We start from the raw sequence: 20,574 nt of genomic DNA on the forward strand, positions 1-20,574 counted from the left end.
AGAGAGAGACAGAGAGAGGGGGGGGGGGGAGACATAGGGAGAAAACAAGTATAATGATGTACCCCATTGGTATTTCATTAAGTGCCTTCTTTCAAAGTTTCATAACTAAGGCCTAATGTCAAATGCCAGTCATCAACTACTACTGGTAATAGTAGGCCTACTAATATTAGTAATTTGCAAATGAGATTCAATACAGATATCATCTAGTAGCACTGGGCCCTGTTGCATAAAACTTACCAACCAATCAATCATTCATAAACACGCATTACCATTTTTAAAAACTCCTCGCTCTCAGCCCCCTGATGCATTTTGTAACCATCGTTTCTGCTTTTTTATTGCGGTGTAGTAGGCCTAATATATACGGTAATTATTGGCCCATGTTAATCAGTATTGTCAATTTATCAGATTTATTCCGATATACTTCAATTCAGTTTAAAAGCTTAATTTTCTATGTGTATAGTGGTAAACAATCTTAATTTATAAATATGCATGGAGACACTTAAATTACTCACCAATATAGTTAGTGTGGGGGTGGGGTGGGGTGCAGACACGTAGCCACGGGGGGGGGGGCACGTGCCCCCCCCCCCAAAAAAAATCCAGGATCGGTTAAACTTTTGTAGACCCCTTTTTTTAACCTCGATCGATTACAATCATGTATGTGCCCCCCCCCCCCCCCCAAACATCAAACTCTGGCTACGTGCCTGGTGGGGTTGAGAAGATTCATGAATGAAATAACTTGTATGCATGTACACCCCCACACACACACACACACACAAAGAGACCAAGCATAATTTTTACTTTCCATTTCATATACGGTTCGCTTAGAATACAGCCGTTGGCAAGGGGGGGGGGGGAGTGTTAAGCACTATTTTGCAAATTTTTATCAAAGGATGTGTTTATCTTTCATTGGGCCAGAGATCTACACTGGTAGAAGCGATTAAGTGAAGAGTGCATTGGAGATTTTTAAAACGGTCACTATACCGTGAAGGTATAGCATCAATAGACTTGGTGAATTTGATTTGTTAGCATTGGCATATAGCTTCCTCGAACGTGCTCTAAATACAAATTAATTACGTAACATGAGACAATACACACCTATTGAAACAGATTACTAATAAATATCATCATATAACTTTATAGTAAATTGATAATTTAGTGATGGAGCCTTTGTGAAATTTGAACTCGTAATAAACTAAGAGTACTTTTAAACAAAAGGCAAATCACATCCTATTCTTATCATAATCACGATGAACATAATGATTGCGCATATAGCCTTAATGAACATAATAGCTTCTAGCTTAATATAGATTGAGCCTTTTGTCTATACAATGAAGGGGGCAGTGGAACTGATTTGTCCCATACCCTTCTTTCGATATATGTTTTTAAAAATGTTTTTGCCTCGTCCCCTAAAATCTTAAGAAATAATGTTTTTTTTTTTCGTAATAATGAGGTGGAGCGTAGTGACCGAGTGGTAAAATTTAAAGTTCTGAATGTTGAAACTCTGTACAGTATTTTAGAGCATTATAAATCTCTACCATGGTTGTTCTGCAATAATATTGATTAATGTCATATCATTTTGTTTGTATCTTGCTAGGGGCGGCAAAACTAATTGCCCTGTCTTTTTGTAGAGGTAAACACCTTCCCTCAAGGCCTCAACCACTGATTCGGAGCTTTGTGATCGAGGGTTTATTATGGTACAAGAAACACTGTCTTCATTTATTTGCGAGGGAGCGTAACGAACGAGCGAGAAATATTACATTTGCATTTCTAGAGGACGGGAAAATATAGTAGATTGCTTTTCATTAAAATTTATGTCTGTATTCCAGTTACCACGTTGCCAGATATAAGTCAATAAAAAATTGAAATATACGTGCTCAGAAAGTGTTTCAATTCGATCATTTTCACAGTATGGATTCGAGAAAAGCCTCTCGATTGTGCGAAAAGTTTAATGCCAAAGTTTTTTGGTTTACCATGGACCTACTCAGGCGCGGATCCAGGATTTCTAAGGGGTGGGGGCCCAATTTTTTTCCCTTTTTGCTCCCGATAATTTGAAAATCGCGCCGGCCGAAGATTCGCTCAGTGTGGGAGGGGGAGGGGGGGGGGGGGTAGTAGGCACATTTTTTTGTGGGGGGCCCTCGATTATTTGCGCCCCCTCCCCTTTGGGCGCCAGGGGGGGGGGGCCATCTCCCAAAAATTCCCAGGGGGGGGGCCTGGATCCGCCACTGGACCTACTACTTTTTAGTAGGTCCATGGTTTTTACCATAAAGCGCCAAGATATGGCAACGCATTCGATAAAGGCTACATAATTTTCAAGGTCACTCGAATGGTCAGCAGTCTGTCCCGTGCCCCAGGTCAGCTTGGTTCAGATTGGTCACTCACTGGTCACTCACTGCAGCTGTTTAGTCCCTCCTCCCCATAGCTACGAGTAGAAAGGGCTTCAATTTTAGTCGACCCGCACGCAGCCCTCTGAAGATGAAGAAGAAAAGGAAAGAGAGGAACTAGAAGATAAGAAGAAGAAAAAGAAGAAGATTAAAAAAAGATTAAGGAGAAGACTCGGATAGGAGAAGGAGAAGAAACTGAGGAGAAGATAAGAAAAATGAAGAGAAAAAAAGAAGAGAAGGAGGAGGAGATAAAGAAGAAAACAGTACAAAGGAAAAGATTAGGAGAAATTACACAAAAGAAGATGAGAACAAAGAGGAGAAGGAGAAAAAGATAATTCAGAAGAAACATTTCTGGCCCGCCATACAGGCTAGATAGGATTTCTGTCTTCCGCATTTACAAAATAACAGCCTAATTGTTTTATAAAGAACCACGCAATTCGAGTAATATATGAGACAGTTGTATATATTCACGCCAGACCATGTTGTTGAACAGTGTAATTTTGTGGCCAAATTTGACCATAGTGGAGATCACGGTTTTGTACACGTGAAGATGCAGTTGTGGTCAGCTACATGGGTCAACTCCCAGGGTCCAATAGGCAGTGAAGGTATAATTCAATTCATATGCAAAGAATGTCTACATGCATGAGTGGGTGTGCTATTAATATCTTTATCTCGATCGAAGTGTCGAAATCAATAGCAGACCTAGACAGCCAGACAAAGTAAACAGAGTTACATAACACACATTGCTGGACATGGTTGTTATTCGAATCGAACATGGTCACATTTCAATGCATGTGACTTCATGTAATGAATGGTAGGGAATCATTTCCCGGAACCTTGAGGGTATCATGATTAGGAGATTGCATCTCCATTGTGTTCTGAGTTATCACCAAAAAGTGTTACCTTTTCCTTTCTCAAACATTTTAAGGTTGTCCCTCTAAACTCGACCCTATTCTCGCTGATCTCTTTGAGCCACGAAGCTACAAAACAGCGATCGATAACCAGTATCTGGATCTAGCTAGTTTATACCAGTACTTAGAGGGTAGGGAGCTTTATTGCCAGGACCAGTCATTGGGGATGGATTTCTGAATGTGATAGGAGAGTCTGTATTCTTTTCTCATTTCCAGCAATACCTTTCACCATTTTGTCTCTCAATTCTTGTTACCTAATTTGAAATTTGAATTTTGATTGTTTTTTTTCTATATCTTTATTAATCAATCATATTTCTTATTTTGCAATATGCAAAGTTGTGAAATGACTGAATTGCTTGGTTGATTACACCTGGTTGCTTTGAAGTTGAAACTAAAAACAAAACAAAAACAAACAAAGGTTATTCCCCCTTAGTAACAAGAAATTATTCTAAAACTGCAAATACTTATAGGAAGTAATCGGTATCAACTAATAACTTCCCCCATTTTATTTCCCCACTAAATGGCCAGGCTATAAAGACAATGATTTTCCTTATCTGCATTATGGGAGCCCCGAGGCAGCAACTACTAGCATAAAATACAGTACACTGAAAATATATATTCATACATGTTATGAACTGAAATGTAAGTGGTTATTAAATAGAAATTTAAGCCTAATCACTTGAATTTATTTATTAAACTTTTCATGAGATATAGGCCCTTGTTTTTTTGTATAAACAATGATTTCATGTCATATCACTAAATCACATTGTAAAAACAAGATTGAGATAGTAAGTATAACAAGTGCTGGCAAGATAGACCTACAGAATACAGATAAAATAGAACGACTCAATTAAAAAAAAAACTAACAAATCAATTACATCTTCAAAAACTTTAATTCATCAAGGATCAAATCATAATATAATCACAAGCAGAATAGATATGCTGCAAATACTGTAGGAACATAAAAATATCTAAATGTTACAAGAATTAACATAGGATTATATCATTCTTAAACTAACCGAATAAGCTTAACCAGCAAGGTGTATATGTGAATAAAATGGTGGTAAAACAATTAGAACTTTCCATCAAATTGGGGATATATATCATGTACAAATTGTACATGTACTACCTAAACAAAATATCTGAATGTTAAATAAAAATGGGACTCAAATATAGCATCCCCCTTAAATAAATTGTTAAATGTGCCTCTATTGCAATAACTGTAACACATTTAGAAAATATCCTCACCATCTGAATCAAATATAGTCATGTAAATGTTGGGAATAGAATGATGTTAAGATTTGCATCAATGATGAAAATAATGATGAAAACAAAAGGCACTTCATGCATGTGAATTTGTGAAGACATTTACCTAAACAAGTAGGCATACCAGTAAATGCCATAATAACAAAATGGTTGCCTATGCTTATTCTTCTATTCTTTTTCTTTCTTCAAATGTGTTACATTACTGCTAACCAACAGCAAATTAGCATTTTCTTTACATCTAAATCAGATTTTATCAAAGTATTGAACATATTTATAGCAATGTATTAGCAATTTATTTCACGTATGTTGAGACGTGCGAATATAAACATTTTTTTAAATAGAGAATAAGAAACATAGGCACCTTCCGTTACTTCTGTTACATGACATCACTAAGCTTTTATTCAAATAGATACTCATTACTGAAACAAATGTAATATATTTATGAATAACTGAAGTACATGTAATTCCTGAACCAATAACAAAGGTAGGACCTTCCCAAATACATCTCTCCTTTCTTGCTAGTTTCCTTTTCTGCATCATTTATGACCATTGTACATGAATATATTTCCCCATTTCATAATGATTTTTCATGTTAATGTTATTGAAATAAATTGATTTGCATTGAATTTGTTTTATCAAACAGTACAGTATCAACTATCAATACACACTCACATTGTACAGTCTTCACAATAGACAATTAGTATCAGTCTATCAGAGGGGTAATAAGTACATCTGTTGTGAAAAGACTTATGTTGGCATTTCAATTTGGCTTACTGCACATTTACATGTTCACTTATCTTTTTTCAAACATTAATCACCCTTCTATGAGCTTTACATTCAAATATATGCACCTTATCATCTATCAATAAAGCAGATCTGGAGCAATGTTCTCACATGAGGCAGTAAATCATTCAAAAAGGAATTAGAGGAACTAAAACAACTGCAATGGCAAAAATACACACACAAATGTGTAGATGTGTGGTAACAAAGCAATGTTGTGAGGGTGAACAAGAAATAGAGGATGCACTAGCCCCAACAAGTATTAACTGATCTGTGTGTTAGAGTACCGGGTACTATAGAGTATAGACCAGCAACACTCTCAAGTTGTAAAGGAAGGCCATTTTCATAGCAAAAAAAGAAACCTTCGCAAATTGCAAGTATCGATTGTTGTGTCGATCGTGAATGCGGAAGTTTCTGGTTACTGCCATACCAGTTGTCATGATCACTATACATTACTCATTATTTCAATTTTGGCCCTAGCAGTTTATCCCCTCATGTGAGAACATTGCTCAAGACTACACCATTTACATAACTCTCTTCATCACCACCGTATACCTTTCAATGTACTGAAGATATGTTAAGTAATAAAGGTTGTGACCTATAAATTCACTTTTCATCCAGCACATGTTTGAGACCATCAATCAAATATTGCTCTTTAAAGGTCAAAGGCTGAATGCAATCAGACATTGTGACCAGGGAATCCCTACTGTTACTTTCACACATCAGCTAGGTATACGCAACAGGGCATAGACTGAAGTTTGGCTCGAGGTTCTAAACTTCAAGATTATCTTGTAAGTTGTAGTTGAGCAGAGTGCAGACCATTTAAGAAACACAAGGTTTACTCAGTTTCAAACCACCAGTGATCTCCAGGTTACCGTAATGACTGCAAGTTGTTGGAGTCCTCACTTGGATTTCCAAATGTATGTGTTGTGCAAACACAATTACCGGTAACTTGAAGGTGTTCCACAATAATTATCTTGGCTTGTAGATAAAAACCTCAAGCATTCATTTTTGTAGTGCCATGTGAACCCACATTGTTATTTGAAGGTTGTGAATTAGAACTTCATGTGTTTGCAAACTTAAGGATAAATCTACAACAGTGCCATGCTATTTAAACAAGCATGTAGCTTTTACTACATGTACAGAAGAATTAGAGAATATGACTGGTTTCAATGGCACATACAGGTGTACAAGCACATGTACTTGCTGAACAAATAATACATGTATAACCCCCCCCCCCCCCCCCATAAATCTAGGTCTCAATAAAAAGTTACAAGCATTTCCAAATTCATGGGAACACCACTATATATCAGGTGGAAAAGTTCAAAGGAGATAAAACTGATGTTTATGGATCTACAGTTATATGCATTTCATCCTTTACTGTAGCAGGCAAAGAGCAATGTTATAAATCATGTACGTGTGCTAGTCATAAACTCTATTATTTACAGCATGAATGTACACTTCATTTCGATAATGTCACACACATGTGGGCAGGTTAGCTATAAACTACATTTGCATTCTCTAGACTGTGGCAACTCCCAATTTACTCAATGACAAAATGGAAAATTGCCCAATTGTCCATATAATCAATAAAAAGGAATACATGTAGTGATGTCGGCATGAACAACAGCCAAACATTCACCTATTTCTTTTGTAATATATTACAATAGGAAGGTACTTACTCATCAAACCTGATCAAGTTGAAAGATAGAATTCACACCTAAATGTAGGCCCTATGGTCGAAGTTGACTGGTGCAAAATTTCAATTTCTTTTAATTCCAATGCGTTAAAAATTGAGGACAGACAGCCAAAGGAAAATAATTTTGAATTCATATCTTAACTACCATAGGGATTAATCCACTTAACCCATTGCCTACATGAGCCAGGTGGCTCCTGTATAAGTATTCAAGCTGATGGAAATAAAATAATTCAGGTGTCTATGGGCTTAGAAGAAGCTTTATATATAATGTATTGTCGTTGATAACCTAAAACTTTGATGATGATCTCAGATATTGCATTAAAAGTCTAATAAACATCATGCCTATTTCCTGTTGAAGTTTTAAACTTTGCCCTTTCTTTCTCATAGTACGTTCTCATAGTTCTTATAATGGATGATACCTCTGGAGAAGCTTGACAGTGTATACTCTCATACTAGGCACTTGATTGCAGATGTTCCCTGTCAAGTTTTATCAACAGTCACGGATCGATGGTATCCACTGATGTTGAAGATATCAACTATTCCTTGGGGTATTGTCCACATATTCCATTTCCCTGTACGTACGCCATTCCATTGCGGGTAGGGCTTCTTCATGTGATTGCTGTCTTATGCACTTCCCATTAGCAAACGCCAGGCCCTCATACAGGCCTGTCCAGCAGGTTCTGTTTAATACATGAGCATGTCTCTATCTTCATGTTCTTTTTAAAGTCTCTGTTCTGTACATGTATATCACGATGAGTCTACTTGTCTTTCACATGTTTGATTGAGCATGTCGTGTGAAGCCGATGAGCACTGAACATGGACAGACACACCCCTAAGCACAGGATGAACAGAGCTGACCTAGGGGCTGGGATACGTTCATTGCGGGGTGCTGTGTTGCTCACCTGTACAAATGAGATATAACGAGAAATGCATTTATCCAAAAAAAATAATCATGAATTCAAAGAAAACTGTGAATCACGATATACAAAACCTATTCCATATTGCCCTTTTGGTGTACTTCATGTTCACTAAATGACTCAGACATGTAGAACTTCAAATTTCAAGTAGTTATTAAAACTTCATGTATCTGACATACAAAATACATTTGGGCATTAGTTTTAATATCACCAAGTTTCCATCACAGGCATTCAGAACATGACTCACACATCACATGCACCTACAATTTTGTACTGTTTTAGAAGGAATACATTTTTCTGTAAATAACATTTTCCCATTCCTAGCTTGACAGATACAGGTACTACGAAAAACAAAGACACTCCATGATTAAAACTAGATGGAATTTTGACTGCGCGCAGTCGAAAATGATGCCTCCGCCATAGAGCAATTTAAACAAGTTTGGAGTTTAAATCTCCAGTGGTTCTTGAGATATCATGATAACAATATCAATGTATGGAATTTCATAAGTTGACCTCTGTGACCCTTGACCTTTGACCTACGTGCTCCAAAATCTAATCAGATTGTCTTCCTATGGTGATACACACTATCATTAAGTTTGAAGTTTAAATCTCCAGTGGTTCTTGGGATATTATGATATGGTGATACATACTATCATTAAGTTTGAAGTGAAAATTCTCCAGTGGTTCTTGAGATATCGCGATAACAATCTCAATGTATGGAATTTCATAAGTTGACCTCTGTGACCCTTGACCTTTGACCTACGTGCTCCAAAATCTAATCAGATTGTCTTCCTATGGTGATACACACTATCATTAAGTTTGAAGTTTAAATCTCCAGTGGTTCTTGAGATATTATGATAACAATCTCAATGTATGGAATTTCATAAGTTGACCTCTGTGACCCTTGACCTTTGACCTACGTGCTCCACAATCTAATCAGATCGTCTTCCTATGGTGATACATACTATCCTTAAGTTTGAAGTTTTTACATCTCCAGTGGTTCTTGAGATATCATGATAACAATCTCAATGTATGGAATTTCATAAGTTGACCTCTATGACCCTTGACCTTTGACCTACGTGCTCCAAAATGTAATCAGATTGTTTTCCTATAGTGATACACACTATCACTAAGTTTGAAGTTTAAATCTCCAGTGGTTCTTGAGATATCATGATAACAATCTCAATGTATGGAATTTCATAAGTTGACCTCTGTGACCCTTGAACTTTGACATACGTGCTCCAAAATCTAATCAGATCGTCTTCCTATGGTGATACATACTATCCTTAAGTTTGAAGTTTAAATCTCAAATGGTTCTTGAGATATCGCGCTAACAAACTCAATACAAGGAATTTCATAAGTTGACCTCTGTGACCTGTGACCTTTGACCTACGTACTCCAAAATCTAATCAGATCGTCTTCCTATGGTGATAAATACTATTCCCGAGTCTTAAGTTTAAATCTTAAATGGTTCTTGAGATATTGTGATAACGGTCAAACGGGACGGACGTACGGACGTACGGACGGACGTACGGACGGACGTACGGACGTACGGACGTACGGACGTACGGACGGACAACCCGAAAACATGATGCCTCCGGCACCACCTTCGGTGGCGGAGGCATAAAAATGTCCAGATCATCATATCTGAACTTCTTTTTCTTGTGAGAATGAAATTGTTCCTGCTCGAAGTATGATAAGATTTTTGGCACACTTGCTCTCTAGAATATAAGGAATAAGATGAAATCAAACTTTAAGAATCAAGAATACGATAGAAAATTCTTGTCAATTTCTAGTGGAATATTAGATGCCCATACATAGGCTATAGATGCATTGGCGATGTGTATATAGTTAAGTGCCAATACTTACTAGTAAATCTAATGTAACTTTTTGTGTTGCTTCATTTTTTCAAGTCTGAGACTTTTCAAAAATTTCTATCAAGCTTTTTTTTATAGCACACTTTCTATTTCAAATTCATACACAAAACGGTGAGTAGACCTATCCTCAATTAAAAAAACTTTACATACCTGGAGAAATCTACTGGGGAAGAGTCTCCCAGGAATTCTTGAGATGATCATGATGGCTGCCTATGTTTTTCCACAACGTCAGAGGAGAAGGAACCTGCAAATTTCAAAGTCCAGACAAAGAGGAAAAGAAGACAAACATAAATAGTTACTTAGTTAGATAGAACTTAGATCTAGACCCCCGCCCCCCCCCCCCACTCAGTGTTATTTAGGGTACGCATATGCGTGTTCCAACCAACCCCCCCCCCCCCCTTTTCAGCAAAAGTCCGGTGTGTAAAGTCAATACGGTTCGACCTTTTTCTTTTGTATACGAGCCTTTTTCAGCAAAAGTCCGGTGTGTAAAGTCAATACGGGTTGACCTTTTTCTTTTGTTACGAAAGGGACATTTTGGCAACACGCATGGGGTCCGTCCGTTCTCGGAGTGGGGGGGCCGGGTCTAGCACCCAAAATCAGTGTAAAGCAGTCTTCATTTGGAGATACGTTGTACGTTATAAAGAGTAAGCCTACACTGCACTACATGCTCTTTTTCACTCATGATCTGAAACTGAGTAAATAGTACATGCCCTCTCTTACTAATACTATTTTGTAGTAGGTCTAGGCCTACTACAATAGATGCAAAAAAATTCACATCATGACCATCACACTCACAAACAGGTAAACATGGAATTCAGTTCACCATCATGTTCACAGCCGGCCATGACAGCAGTTGTCAGTAACATAAATTGAAAACTCTAAGTAGGGTCCATTGCCTTGGCATTATTAAACTAAAAATTTTGGGGTGACTCGGGAGAATGGGGACCGTACTCCCAGTTACAAACACAGACACACCACAACTCTCACAGGACATCGCAATTGGGTAGGCTTTGAAATATAAAGCCTGTTGGAATTCAGTTGTGGACAGTGAATAATAATGTCACTAGTAAACCGAGACCTACTTTCAACCTTTTCCAATAATTTTCGCTATATTTTCATACCCAAACATAAACTTACTTCGCTGCTCTATATTCAGAGCGTCCTCAAATCCCAATCTCGCACGAAATGTTACACGTAACAGTCCTTAGAATTCGACACAAGCTCTGCCTGAAAACCCGATCGGGCATCGAACATCACAGCTAGTTGCACGCACCGGACCGGGGGAATTAGGCGGCAGACTAGCGCAGCTCGTATTCACGTGTGTGAGTCAAAGCTAGAGCTGTAGATGAGCTTCAAAGATCATCCGGTCGGAGCGTGTACTACGAGTGCAGTGCGCATGCGCAAATTGAGATTGCATAATAAAATGCCAATCTATTATAGCCTGGCTTCCAGGCAAATCCTGAAGAAAAAAATATCATCAAAATGTTGAGAAAAGTCAGTTAAAAAACACAGATGTGCTATCATTAAACCTGAACAGTGGTGTAACATGCGTTTTGTCATGGAAAGGGGTACTGCATCATGGGAGGGGGATGTGCAGGGTCTTTTTACTATCACTTTCCCACTCTATATGTCTCCCCCCCCCTCTCTCTCTCTCTTTTCAATTTCCCCCTTTTTTTTTATTGAGGGCGCTCATCACCATTTCATTCTTTGGTGGTATTTAGTCATTACAGAGGGGCGATTCTTTTTCGGTGACACGACATTTGCTCCTGCGACAATTGCTCCGGGCTTTATTTCGTCTAAGATGTAGGGTTAGGGTTAGGGTTTCAATAGGGTTTTATGTTAGGTTTAGGGTTAGGTTTAGGGTAGGGTATAGTGTTGAATCCAGGGTTGAAGTTAGCCATTCGATTAGTGTATGAAATTTACAGCGGAGCAATTGTCGCCGGAGCAAATGTCATGGAATCTCTTTTTCTTCATACTATCAATCTACCGAGAGGTATAATCACCTTCTCAACAGTATACATATTATAAAATTGATATGCCATATTATAAAGAAATCATGAGATGAAAGAAGAATTTATTTTACAAATGTTTGCTGTTGAGAATTTGTGAAGTAATACTCAATACTTTCTTATATAAACAGTTAACAACTTAATTATTCATATTACCCTTACAAAGTTTTGTTATATTTTAATTATGTGAAAAATTGATTTGTCCTGATTCATGTTTCTTGAGAATTCCGGCATGTGGCATATTAAAGCTTACATCAAGTATTCAACACAACCCTAATGCAACCAATCCACCGATCATTCTTGAGTCACAAAAAAAAAAGAAGAAACATTAAATTTACAAGGGGTATGATTAATTCAGTTGGTAACTGTATTGATCATGACAATTAATTATCTCTTGCTTCTCCCACTCAAATTCAAAACCATGAAAAAATCTTATCAGCCATTCAAATAATTAATCAAATGTTTGTGTAGCTCACTGAAAATAGAATCAGACAATCAAATAATTTATATCACTAAAATTGTTGGAAAAGGAATTGAATGAAACTTTATTGCAATTGAATTTCAGTACAAAAAATACCGGTACACAAGGTACAAGGGAATATTACGTAGTACATGATCATACATCAGAATACAAAAGGGAATACATAAGTCAAAGCATTCTAAATATTTTACATACAAGGCTCTTCTTACAATAAGGTTTCTATGAGTTATTAAAATACCTCACACGACTATTACAAAATATTGATCACAAGACTGTAAACCCCTCTAAGTGTTGGGCTTCTACAAAGATCCCTCCCCCCCCCCCCAATAATTTTTTTTTTTTTAAATCGTGTTTAAAGACAAATATTGAAAAAGAATACAAATTTGTTTTTCTGTTCTAAGCAGAAAACCTAAATTGTGTATTCTTTCATCAATATTCGAAATACTTGCAGAAATGTGTCTTAAATTTAAGTGGAATTTCGCCATCAAACTTTTAGGGCTCTCTGGCATTGCTCAGTGGCTGCCGGGCTCACAATCAATTGGGCAAAAAGAATTTCCATGTTCGGTTTAACTTAAAGGGACTTGGTAACATTGTTCAGATGAGAGATAGTGGTGCTAAGGCAGTGACTTCAATGCTAGATGTACAATTATAGATAATCTGAAAATTTGAGTGAAAACAGACCATTATTCATGGTACAAATTGGAATACTGATCTGATTGATTCCTTAATTCTCCCAACTATATTATTACAATTTAATTACATTTTAGGTGAATGGAAATCGTCACAAAGCAATAAAATTGCTATACATTCCATTCTAGACATTGAAGTGTTGACAGATTTTTTATAGCCTGTTTTATGTCTTTTTTTTCATGGAAAAATGGTTGGGAAAATTCAAAAATGGTTGGGAGAATTTACTGTTAAAGAGAAGGTTGAGTTCTGGGAAGAGGTAAAAAATGATTTGTGAGCGTTAACATTGTTATTATGCAAGGGTGGAAGAACATCAGATTAAACATGTTCCCTGAAAAGCATGGCTCTTCAAATGCCTTCGTATTCTAAATATGACATGAAACATCGTAAAAATCGGGGGGGGGGGGGGGGGTAGGTTTTTTTGCCATGTGCTCGTGTAGTCCCATATACATCATTCTGTGTACAGTGCATGTAACTTTGCCAAGATTTTGCCAAATTTCTTATCATTTTGATGATTCCAGAACCTTGCAATCATGGGTGTCGATCCGTAACTGATACCTATTCATCAGGGGGGGGGGGGGGATGATCTATTCATTCATCCCCCCCTGATGAATAGGTATTACGTAAGATTAGCAAAATAATTAATACTTACTAGATGATCAACCTTTTCTGATAGATTCCACACCGTTTCTTTCACAATGCAATCACACGACCATGCAGAACTCAACTTTATCTTTAATCACTGATGGAAGGTGTCATACATCGACTCCAGGGCTCAAATTAATTTTTTGTCCACGGGGGCTCTTCCCCCGAAAAAAGAGCCCCCGTGAGCCTTCTCACGGGGGCTCTTTTATTACTGACGGGGGCTCTTTTTATACAAATATCCATTTAATTGGTACCTATGATACTCCTCAATTATTTGCTATTTCATCATTATCATTTCAATCAGCATTTTCCCTCTTACAAATTTACAAGCTACATAGCTGCTACTTGCCTGTGTATATAATATATACGCATACAACACTGATCTTTATGATGTCTTTAAAGGTAAAGACCAGTATTGGTAACGCCCCAATTTCAAAAAATGAAATGGAAGCTCTCATTACCAATCATGTGAAAGAATATGTTTTGACTAATACATGATGATAAAAAATTTGCCGGGAAACCGCCTACTAATTCATATATTTGGTAAATTTATTTCTCTCATGGTCGTGTGAGAGAGATAGGGTAGTCCCATATACATCTTTCTGTGTATAGTGCTTGTAACTTTACGAAGAATGGGCCAAATTTCTTATCATTTTGATGATTCCAGAACCTTGCAGATGCTAGATGCTAGATGATCAACCTTTTCTGATCGATTCCACAACGTTTCTTTCACAATGCAATCGCATGACCATTACTGGTCTTTACCTTTAACGTGACATATCTTCTTCTCCCCTTGCAAACGAAAAAGAAAACATGGTCATTAAAAGGGATTAAGCGACAAATAATGATTGTGATTCAAATTGATGCGAATATTTGTTTGAATAAGCACTGCTATTCACCCGAATCTTCTTTGTAAAAACAACTTTTACAAATCTCAGCTATGCTTACTGAGTTGAGACGTTCCATTCAATTTAAAATACCCATTACATAATACACTTCCAGGCGCGGATCCAGGATTTCTTAGGGGGGGGGGGCCCACTTTTTTTTTTTGGTCCGAAAAAAAAAATCGTAACGACTCAGCCAGCCGCTAAATAAGCGGGGGGGGGGGGGGGGGAGGGGGGAGGGGGGGGGGAAGAGGACACTTTTTTTTTTTTTTGGTCTCGAAATTTGAAAATTTGACATTTTTGTCCAAAAAAAATCACAGAAAAGGGGGGGGGGGGGTTTGCTCCAAAATACACACATAAAAAACCTAAGGGGGAGGGTCAACCCCCTCCCCCCTTCCGTACGTGCCTACTCGTCTGAAAGTAGTTTTTCCCCTCCCGCGCGAAGCGCGGAAGCTTTTACGTTTCATTAAATCATTAGAAAAAGAAGACGATTCGTTGTACAGTTTTTTACTCTTAATCCTCGTCTTAATTCATCCCCCTCTCCAGCGCAAAGCTTAGAAGCTTTTACGTTTTATTAAATCATTAGAGAAAGAAGACGATTCGTTGTACCGTTCTCGACTCTTAATCCTCATCTGAATTCAGTTTTCCCCTCCTCCCTCCCACGCGAAGCGCGGAAGCTTGTACGTTTCATTAAATCATTAGAGAAAGAAGACGATTCGTTGTACCGTTCTTGAAAATAATCCTCGTCTGAATACAGCTTTTACGTTTCATTAAATCATTAGCAAAATAAGACGATTTGTTGTACCGTTATGACTTTTAATCCTTGTCTAAATTCAGTTCCCCCCCCCCCCTCCCACGCGAAGCGCGGAAGCTTTTACGTTTCATTAAATTATTAAAGAAAGAAGACGATTCGTTGTACCGTTCTCGACTCTTAATCCTTGTCTGAATTTCAAATATGTTCTTTGTCTATTCCCTTTTCTTCCTACATCCTCTTCCTTTACACTCCTCTCTTTTTTGGCCGGCGTTTATTGGGGGACCACCCCCACCGCCCCCCTGGCTACGCGCCTGCTGTCAGATGAACATAATTATGTTGATACCTTGTCCGCCCCGGAAGCTCAGTGGTTTAAGGTTTTAATTTACGGTCAGATTAGCATTCAGGGGTCCGCCTTAGCGCCCTAGAGGGGGTCCAGGGGGCAGAGCCCCGGAAGTTCAGGAGTTTAGGCATTTTATTACGGTAAGATGAGCATTATTTTGATACCTATTTGTTAAAATGGCAGGTCACTAATTGGCTTGGGGTTCAGGGGGCGGAGCCCCGGAATCTCAAGGGTTTTAGGCACTCAATTACGGTCAGATGAGTATCGAGGGGCCCGCCTAAGGGCTCTTGGTTGGGTCCAGGGGGCAGATCCCCCAGAAGCTCAGGGGTTTCAGGCGTTTAATTACGGTCAGATGAGCATTTTTGATACCTTATTATTTGTGACACTAGCAGGACACTATAATTTGGCGTGGGGTCCAGGGGGCAAAGCCCCCAGAAATCAGGGGTTTTAGGCATTAAATGACCGTCATAATATGAGCATCTAAGGGCCCGCCTTAGGGCCCTAGGTGGAATCCAGGGGGCAGAGCCCTTAGGATTTTAGGCATTAATTTTAATCATGGTCAGATGAGCATATTTTGATACCCCATTATAATGTGACACTGGCAGTTAACTATTTTTTCTTTCTCGCTCGCTCTCTTTCTTTCTATTTCTCTTTAATATACTTTTTCAAAGAAAGTGTAGGGGGAGGGGCTCGAGGATCCCGATCCCCGCCGTTCCGCGGGCCCTGATAATGTAGGCATCTCAAGAAGCATTTTCTTGCCTGGCTGTAAATTTAGAAATTTGTTATCTTCCAACAAACGCATGAGGAAAAGTGAGGAAAATTATCTCATTTCAGCATTATTTGTTAACCACCGTTATGGAATTATAAATAAACCACGTTTGAATTCTATTTCTCCAACCCCCCCCCCCCCTCCCCTATCAGTATGCCAGTGCCCCCCCCCCCCCTCCGATCTACACCTTGTTGGCAGGAAAATTGCAACTGATATCCCCCTTCTTTTCTTTTCTTCTTCCTATTTTGTCCTTCCCTTTATCTCCTCTTTATCTTTTTTCTTTCCCTTTCCTTCCTTCTCTTTTATTTTTTTATTGGGGGGGGGGGGGGGGAAGGGGGAGGCAAGTCCTTCTCCCCGATCTCCTTCTTCCCTCTTTTCTTTTCTTCTTCCTCTTCTTTTTTTCCCTTTCTCTCCTCTTTCCCTTTTTTTCCTTCTCTCTCTCTCCTTTTTTTTTTTTTTTTTTTTTTGCGGGGGGGGGGGGGGGGGGCCAAGGCACGCTCGGCCTCCCCCTGGATCCGCGCCTGTACACTTCTCCTAATCTCAAAGTGATCTTACAGCACAGTGGCAGAACTGCATGGCTGAGATTTGTAAAAGTCGTTTTTACAAAGAAGATTCTGGTGAAAAGCATTGCTTATTCAAAAAAATCCTTGCATCAATTTGAATCACAATGATTATTTGTCGCATGGTCCTTTTATTAAATAACCTTGTTTTCTGTTTTGTTTGCAGAGGGAGAAGAAGCTATGTCACGTTAAGAAATCATAAAGATCAGTTGTATTATGCGTATATACATAATGATACCAGAACAAAATGTTGATTATCAGAATGTCATTTTGGAATACCTCTATAAAAATACCACATTGTCTTTAGTCCGTATTATCAGTATCAGTATTAGTATGATCCAATATAAAGCTATTATTCTTTATTTAATTCAGTATAATGCTTTTCCTCAAAAATAGTTTTGCTATTTTTTTAGGGTCGAGACGCTAAGAAATGGTTTCAAATGTACATTACACGAACCCTGAACCATTGCAAAATGATGGTGTTTCTTTCTCTCTCTCTCTCTCTCTCTCTCTTTATTTTAATTATGCATTATCAACTACATATAAAGCAGCAACCAAAAACTTAGGGTTATCTGAGATAGGTGAAAGTAAGAGTTAAAAAGAAAGTCATGCTAAAACGGCGCTTCACTTCCCACCGCCCCCTGTGAGGCGGACGCTCTACTGACTGAGCCAACACTCCGGTCCAGTGGTAGTGGTTGTACAATGTAGTAGTAAAAGAAGTGGTGGTTGTACTATAGTAGTAGTCATTTATGACATTTTTGATAAAATATATATGGGAGAGGTACTTCAAAAGTTGAAAGGTGTTTTAAAAAAAGTTGCCAATATACATGTATATATATATATGCATTTGATCAATTATACCTATACTGAAGGCATCATCAGCCTTTCCTCAAAATTCCACTGATCTGTTCCTCTCATTCTTATGCTTTCATCAAAACTAACTTTGATAGAGTTCCCCTTTAATATAGGAACCACTAGTTTCATGTTAGCAATGGTCTACATGTCACTAAAGTCAAGTAACACTGGTTCATGACCCATCTCCCTTGCAAACTTCATCAGATCCTCAGGCGAGATGGCGGTGGAGGCTGTATTCACCATAGGATGCCCAAACATCTTCTTGTGGCCACCGTTGACTATGTCCGAGTCCAGTATGAACTTCACATCTCCTGCTTTGTCGTTGAAGATGGCAAAAGGGGTGACGCTACCCTGAGTGACCCCTAACTTCTCCTTCAGGATGGACTCGTCAGCAAGTCGAAGCCCTCCTGATGCGCCCACTTTCTTGCACACTGCGTTAAGCTGGATAGGTCTGTCATGAAGGGCGGTGAGGAGGTACAGCCTTTTCTTCTTGTCCTTTACGAAGAGGTTCTTGCAGAATGCCCCTGTTAGGTGCTGAATGTGTGGCATCATAGCCTCCACAGTGAAAACCTGAGAGGCAAGATGGGAGTAGAAATTAACTATGAGAACATTTTGCAAACATCACAAGTTAAAGCAATTTCCTTTTAAATAAGGAAATTCTGGTGAGACAAATTGAGATTGAAAAATCATTTACTACCAGATACATCAAAAATTATCGATATTAAAATATATCTAGGGAAATATTTGTATGTACACGTTTATAAGCTATAATCATTTTTATGACATTGAGCTGTAATTGTAAATGTAAGTTTAAAGGGGCTCATCGTTCAAAACTTGAATATTTGTACCTACCGTTGTTGTCTAAAATATGTTATTATATAGACCTGTGTTTAAAATCATTGCATTAGAAATTTAGAAAATAAATCAATAGAGAAAGCGCAGTTTCTAAAAGTCAATTGAACAAAGTCTTGGTGGAGCAATCTCTTGGAAAAAAAGGAATTATTTTAGTCAAGATGACAATATTAACAACAAGCATTTTTATTTTGAGTTTCCTGGCATTCATACCACCTGACTCTCTTCTAACAAACATCAGACTTTCCCCTTCCCATCCTGGAAGTACATGTATGTACTCAACACCTGTTCACTCTGTCTACTCTGCATTTTTTGATAACTGGTGCAGTAACATGACAATAAACTGCTGTATAATTGGTGTATTATAATTGACAGATTTTATCATTCAGACATTCAGTCTCGTCTAAACACTAAACAGTCAGAATATAGAATAGAAGGTTGAGATGACAAACATAATTTTTTTGTTCAAACTGGAGAGAAAGTCTGAGAGGCCGCAGACAGGTTCTGATTGTAAGTCATAAATGATCGGCGTCTGTCTCACCTCAGGATGTTCTAACGTCTCATGAACGATTCCTAGTCGGTCGAACTCGGCTATCAGCTCTGTCCTTCCCCCTTGACCGTTGGTGGTACTTGCTGCTGGAGTATCTGTGCTCGCCATGTTGAACTTCTGAAACCTAAAACTGAAAGTGTTGTAACGAATTCGAAATACATGCGTTAAAGAATGTAAGGCACCACCGTGGTCGTTTTTGCCATTGTTCCGCCCCAATTACGGCTCTTACCTACATATAGCTGCATTACTACCCTGGCTGTGTATTAAAAGCTGTGCTATATTGATTCTCAATATTTCAAATACCACTGCTTACAGCCTAGTCTAGTCTGATGTCAAAGACCCTATAATCAACAAGTGATGTCTCGTTCTAAAAATACAAGAGGGAAAAAAAAAATAGTTTTGTGCTTTTTTAATCAACAAATGATGTCTCGTTCTAAAAATACCAAAAAAAATAATAGTTTAATATGTATTCATAATCATCATAATGAAAATAATAATAACAACAATGACTAATTATCAATTTTGTACAAAATATAATGACACATTTGACAGTATAAATAATGAATTGAAATTGAATCTCACCAATGATTACAAGTATTTAAACAAAACAGAAAGAAATATAAATGTTATAGGTAGTGGCCCTTTTACTTTGAGAAGTGTCCCTATCTAATAAAAGTACCCCTGTTATTTAATTAGTACCCCCTTTTTACCTTGTGCCATAAGTGCCATGAGTAAAAAAAAGAACAGATAAGTAAATAAAAACTCTAGTAATATACTAACGCGGAATAGAAACATAAGTGAATGGGGTGTAAAGTTAAATAGCAAGTGTATACATTATGTGACAGTATAGAGGAAAGCACTATGAACATAATATAACCGAATATTTGCTGCAATTGTATAAAATAAGCCTCACCCACCTGCAAAGCCACTTGTCGGCCCGTCTTAGTATTAGTCTCAAATTATTTACGATTGATATAAATCGCAACTATATAATAACATTAATTGTATAAGCAATCTTGCGTTGATAGGAGGGCTTGTGATTGATTCGGATGAATCGAAACTCTTTTATAAGAGGGGTCTTTATTATTAAGAAGAAGAAGATGATGAAGATGAAAAACGAAGAAGAAAAACGAGGAGATAAAGAAGAAGAAGAAGAAAAAGAAGCCGATGGTGAACAAGAAGAAGAAGATGAAAGAGGAAGAGGGGTAGAGGAGGAGGAGGACAAGTTGAAGAATAAGAACTCAAACAAAAATCAATAAAATATGCCTCTTTACAGATTAATAATATTAATAATAATAATAATAATAAATCGGTGCTTATAAAGCGCTTTCCACCGAAGTTTCTATTAAAGCAACAT

General features: G+C 37.9%; 1 protein-coding gene and 1 long non-coding RNA gene across 2 annotated transcripts; both read right to left on the minus strand.

Annotated features, from left to right (window-relative positions):
- Positions 1–4,166: 4,166 nt before the first annotated feature.
- On the minus strand, positions 4,167–11,228 carry LOC115919138. The gene is made up of 3 exons (XR_004061711.1): positions 10,969–11,228; positions 9,982–10,075; positions 4,167–7,939 (listed from the first exon to the last, which is right to left on the minus strand). It is a non-coding gene; the product is annotated as an uncharacterized LOC115919138 (long non-coding RNA).
- Positions 11,229–17,548: 6,320 nt separating this feature from the next.
- On the minus strand, positions 17,549–19,537 carry LOC753607 (putative prolyl-tRNA synthetase associated domain-containing protein 1). The gene is made up of 3 exons (XM_030973220.1): positions 19,447–19,537; positions 19,209–19,347; positions 17,549–18,385 (listed from the first exon to the last, which is right to left on the minus strand). The coding sequence occupies exons 2-3, from the start codon at positions 19,323–19,325 to the stop codon at positions 17,957–17,959; spliced, it is 546 nt and encodes a 181-aa protein (XP_030829080.1). The 5' UTR covers positions 19,326–19,347; positions 19,447–19,537; the 3' UTR covers positions 17,549–17,956.
- Positions 19,538–20,574: the final 1,037 nt, after the last annotated feature.

Source organism: Strongylocentrotus purpuratus, unplaced genomic scaffold (genome assembly GCF_000002235.5).
Source record: "Strongylocentrotus purpuratus isolate Spur 01 unplaced genomic scaffold, Spur_5.0 spur5_scaffold_6, whole genome shotgun sequence".
NCBI lineage: Eukaryota > Metazoa > Echinodermata > Echinoidea > Camarodonta > Strongylocentrotidae > Strongylocentrotus > Strongylocentrotus purpuratus.

Bases quoted from the DNA above. Each gene is read 5' to 3' on its own strand.
- LOC753607 (XM_030973220.1), bottom strand. From the start codon at position 19,325: ATGGCGAGCACAGATACTCCAGCAGCAAGTACCACCAACGGTCAAGGG. The intron at 18,386-19,208 runs GTGAGACAGACG...CTTGCCTCTCAG, and splicing joins AGACGTTAGAACATCCTGAG to GTTTTCACTGTGGAGGCTAT.